The sequence below is a fragment of the Arachis ipaensis genome, chromosome B05, assembly GCF_000816755.2.
Source record: "Arachis ipaensis cultivar K30076 chromosome B05, Araip1.1, whole genome shotgun sequence".
Taxonomy (NCBI): Eukaryota; Viridiplantae; Streptophyta; class Magnoliopsida; order Fabales; family Fabaceae; genus Arachis; species Arachis ipaensis.
In genome coordinates this window covers 1,263,720-1,268,909 of record NC_029789.2, presented here as the reverse complement: position 1 = coordinate 1,268,909, position 5,190 = coordinate 1,263,720, and the positions used below count along the sequence as shown (strand labels likewise).

The window sequence follows — 5,190 nt, the reverse complement described above, 5'->3', positions numbered from 1 at the left end:
AAATATATAAAAACTAACAAATATTCTAAAATAGGTAAAATCCATCAAACTAGAAAGTAAGCAAGTTAGAGGAGAAATTAATTGAAGTCACCTATATTTTCGTGACTAAAGTGACGGCAAGCGTTATCCATAGATTTTAGACATTTTAGTATTTTACTTTCCTCTTCTCTTCCTTCCTCTCCAAACAACTTATCTGTTACTTAATAATTTAAAATTTAAAATCTTAAACCTTGTTTGGAGCTCTGTTTTCCCTCATCTCCAAGCATAAACTAGGGTTTACGTTTTTTTTTTTCAAAAATTATCCCCTCAAACCCTTCCTTTCCCTCACAACCATACACTTATCCTAATTATTTCTTTCCATTTTCTTCTTTTTAATTTTCTTGGGGAAATAAAAAAAGAATTTTAAAAATAAATATTCCACATGAGTGGAGTGAGTACCAGCGGTGGAGACGATGGCGGTGGCATGCTCGTGCCGGCGCCGGCACCGATGCCGATGCCGAGTACGAACACGCCGCCGCCGTTCCTGAGCAAGACGTACGACATGGTAGACGACCCTTCAACGGACCCGATCGTGTCGTGGAGCGCAACGAACAATAGCTTCGTGGTTTGGAACCCACCGGAATTCGCGAGGGACCTTTTGCCGAAACACTTCAAGCACAACAACTTCTCCAGCTTCGTTAGGCAGTTGAACACTTACGTATGTTCCTTCTTCTTCTTATTGTTTTTATCGTTGCTGGAGTAGTTTTGATTGATTGGTGATATTTTTTACTTTTATTCTTTTTATTTTGCGTCCTGGACGATTGAATTTGAAGGGAACACTATTGGTGGTGTTCTTTCCGTGAACAATAATAGTTCCTTTTGGACTAATTAGTAACTAATAGTACATTTAGAATGTTAGTAACTTCTCCAGTTGATGAGTGTTTGGTATATTTGGATATGCTGCAAAATGCAGAGAAAATGTGATTCTGAAATTATCTATTCATATTAGCCTTTGTCTATGGAATTGATTTACTGTCGCAGTAAAAGTGAAAAGACTATATGGTGGTGTCATGATTGGCGATTTTCCCCTTCCTGGGGTTTGAGTTTTGGTATGGGTTTGGGTTTAGTTATGTTGTTGATTTTCATATAGACTGGATGTAAAGTAGGAATTTTGCTTCATCTGTCTCTTTTAATTAATGGTGATTGCTATGATGTCTAACTTGCCAAAGAAGTTAAGAATCAATATTTAATTTGAGAAGTATAAAAGTAAATAATTTTTAAATATTTAAAGTTTGCTATAAAAGATAGGTTATGCAAAAATTAGGTACCAACTCATAGGCATAGAATTGGCCTTAATTATATTAGACTGGTTGGAGTTGGATATGTATCAAAGGAAGAATACTAGAATAGCCCCTAAAATTTAAATTTGATATCTTATCCTCCTGCATTATCCCGGCAACTAGATGGAGCACAAGAGGGAAATTTGACAAAGAAAGCCATGCTCAGGTTAATCAACTGCACATATGGTATAAACCTAGTTGAAGTAAGGTGACTTGTATTATATCGAAGATGATTTAGGAGTCTACAGGTTCTTCTATGAACTGTATTGTTTAACACACTAACTTAAATGTAACTAGAATATTGGGGGTGAGTTGGGTGGGTGAAGATGGGGAGTCCTATATCCTCCTATGATAATACAAAAACATGAGCCTGCTGATATCAATTATTAAAAGTATACTAGTAGTAGTTTTTACTAGTCTTTAAGAGACGTATAATGTGGTAAATCTCATTGCAACATCTATTCCAGTTCTCGTGGAGCAGGTGTAGATTGCCATGATTTAAGTTCGATGAAATATTACCATTGCACCATAAATATAATCATACGTGGTCCTATCTGTATATTTTTAGCTTGGCTGTACTTGTTTACTTTGGTGTTTAATGTGACAAGAAAAAGTTACTTCTGCTTTGGAGGTGGATTGACTACGTTTTTGTCTCTGCTTTCTTACAACATTAACTCGTCATCATTATTCATTGAGCAGGGTTTCAGGAAGGTTGATCCAGATCGCTGGGAATTTGCAAATGAAGGATTTTTGAGGGGTCAAAAGCACTTACTTAGAACTATAACTCGGCGGAAACCTGCCCATGGTCATAGTCATCAACAGGCTCCACAATCACATGGACAGAGTTCAACAGTAGGGGCATGTGTAGAAGTTGGGAAGTTTGGGATTGAAGAAGAGGTTGAGAGACTTAAAAGAGATAAGAACGTCCTCATGCAAGAGCTTGTGAGGTTGCGACAGCAGCAACAGGCCACCGATAGCAAGATGCAGACAATGGCTCAGCGCCTTCATGGAATGGAGCAACGACAACAACAAATGATGTCATTTCTGGCAAAAGCTGTTCAAAGCCCAGGATTCTTTGCTCAGTTTGTGCAACACCAAAGTGAGAACAATAGACGCATAACTGAAGTCAATAAAAAGCGTCGGCTCAGGCCGGAAGGCATTTCCGAAACTGAGCCTGCTACTGTTCCTGCTGGACAAATTGTGAAATATCAGCCTATGATGAATGACCTAGCAAAATCAATGCTAAAGCAAATCATCAAATGGGATGCTTCTCATGTCGATGCTCTAAGTAAAAACTCAGATAATTACTTGATTGCCGATGACACCATGACTTCAACCTGGCCTTCTGGTTCTGGGGTAACACTTCAAGAGGTTCCTCCGGCTTCAGTGCATTCCTCCCACACTCCTGCTGCTACGGGGACTCAAGGACACATCCCATCAGCAGCCATACCTGATATTCCGTCTTTACCACAAGTTGCAGCTCCTGAAAAAGTTACAAAGGATGGATCATCTGGGGCACCTTCTATCCATGCTTCTCAAGCAGATGTTATCATGCCTGATCTTCCTTCGATAAATGAGACAGAGACAAGAAGTAATATTCAAATGCCCGAAGAAAATTATAGGGGACCAGAGAAAGGGGACGAGGGATATATGGATCCTAATTCACTGGGAGTTGGTGCGTCATTTCCTATTGATATAGAAGGTTTTTCCCCTGAAATAGACATCGATGATTTCTTATCGAATCCTTCTATCTGGGATGATCTCTTGCAAACTCCAGTGCCCGTGGATATTGAGGAAGATGTTGCCAAAGAGTCCAAGGGTAATGGGGTGGAAACAACAGAAAATGGATGGGACAAAACTCAACGCATGGATCACCTTACTGAGCAGATGGGTCTTCTTTCTTCGGATGTACAAAAGAGAGTTTGATGTCTATTGAATCTATGTTAACCTTCTGTATTATTGTCTAAGGTAACCCCTGACCTAGAATGCACTGGTGCTTTGTCATCGATACTTAATCAGTTCCTTCCAATGTTATAGACAATATGTAAAGTTGACGCTCTGATAAATATGTGAAAAAGATATTAGGGTAATGGTTGCTCAAGGAGAATAGAAGATCTTGTATGATGAAAAATTACAGGCAACGTCAGTTAAGAGAATTGTGAAGATTCATTCACTGTTAATGAATTTATCCGCATCAATACTTTATATAAGACTTATTTCATGACAATTAACATTTCTTATGTAATTGATTTAAGAAGGGATGTACAGATAGTTTAGTGCTTTTATCTTTTTTTTTTTTCTAATTATTCTTTGTTTTTATTTTTAATATCATGTACATTCAAATTTGCCACGAGAATTCAAGTTTATGCAACTTATGCTTGATTAAAGGGTCATATAGACTTCACGTCTCACGCAATGTTCTTATTTCTTATCAAATTTGTTTCGTTGCTCTTTCCATGCTCAAGGACTTTACTTAAAAGGCTTTAAATTGTGGTGTTTTGGAAGTAAACTATCATTTTTACCTACAAAATTTTAAACATGGAGAAATCTATCCATAAAACAATAAAATTGAAGTTGTACTTATAAAAGATGGATTTCTACGACAAAATCATCTAAACCCTAAAAATCTACCCAAAATTCCCAAATTACCTTTCTTAGCCTAACTTTATCCATCTTAAGCTCTAACTCCCTTTATGGCTTTTATCACCACTAAAATTCTTCCTCACCAGCTCTCATCCGCATCTACCACAACTGCCAGTGCCACCATCACCACAACCACCACCGTTGTCACCTCCTTCTCCTTACCACCACCATCCTCCCAACAAACAAGCAGATTCAGAGGTCAAAGTTGGATAGAATCATAGCAATGCCACGAAACCTAAACCAAATACTAGTCACGCCACCATCCCCATAACTACAGTCCTTGCCATTACCATAACCGTCACCTCCATCTCCATCATTTTTGTTGAATCCACCTCCACAATGGCTACCACTGCGGCTAAATCTACCTCCACCATATCCACGACCTCTTCCACTTCTGAAGCCATCGCCATCACCTCCGCCGTCGCCACAGAAATGAGGCTCGTTGACAGTGATGTTGCGGCCATCAAGGTTGGAGCCGTTAGCAAGGAAAGTGCCTCCAGTGGCGAGCTCCGTCGACGGTGACAACAGACGTGGCGCTGGTGGAACGGCTCCTCTATCGCATCCCTCCTCTTTCTCTGGCTAACCCGAGCTCTCCATCTCTTCGTTCTCTGCACCACCAGCTACGACAGTGATGACAAAGATGTTTTTGGCTGCTGCTCCTTCCTTCGCCGTACATGGTGATGGTAAGGCTTCTGATCCAGTGGTCATTCCTTTCTTCTCTCACTCCTCCATCTCTCCTATTCCTCTTCACCGCCTCCCAATCTTGCCCTCCCTCTCCAGGAACAACAATTATTATTTTGTTCGAGTTTGGTTTGAATATATGATCGTGCTGTTCACTAAGGCATGAAAAACAAATAATTGTTGATCCTACGACTAGAAAGAAATTATACTTATTTTGGATTCTTTTTTTAATCAAATTATAGTTGTGATTTACAATGGGAATAGAAAGGGGGACAAGGGACGAAGGGAATTAGGGTTAGAAGAAAGGTAATTTGGAATTTTTTGTTAAGTTTTTAGAATTTAAATAATTTTATCGTACAGAATCCATCATTCTTTCATGAGTACAACATCAATTTTGTTGTTTTATGGATAGATTTGCAGTGTTTAGAATTTTCATGGATAGAAATGGTAATTTACTCGTGAGCACAAATAAAGTTTCTTTTTGTCCAACGCAAAATACAGTTGGAGGCAAATTTCCAACTTCATGTTAAAGAGTGCACCTGCTGAG

The 5,190-nt window shown here is 39.0% G+C and overlaps 1 protein-coding gene across 1 annotated transcript; it reads left to right on the top strand.

Annotated features, from left to right (window-relative positions):
* Positions 99-3,601, top strand: LOC107642341 (heat shock factor protein HSF8). The gene is made up of 2 exons (XM_016345659.2): positions 99-697; positions 2,019-3,601. Exons 1-2 carry the CDS (start codon positions 422-424, stop codon positions 3,243-3,245), a joined length of 1,503 nt encoding a protein of 500 aa, XP_016201145.1. The 5' UTR covers positions 99-421; the 3' UTR covers positions 3,246-3,601.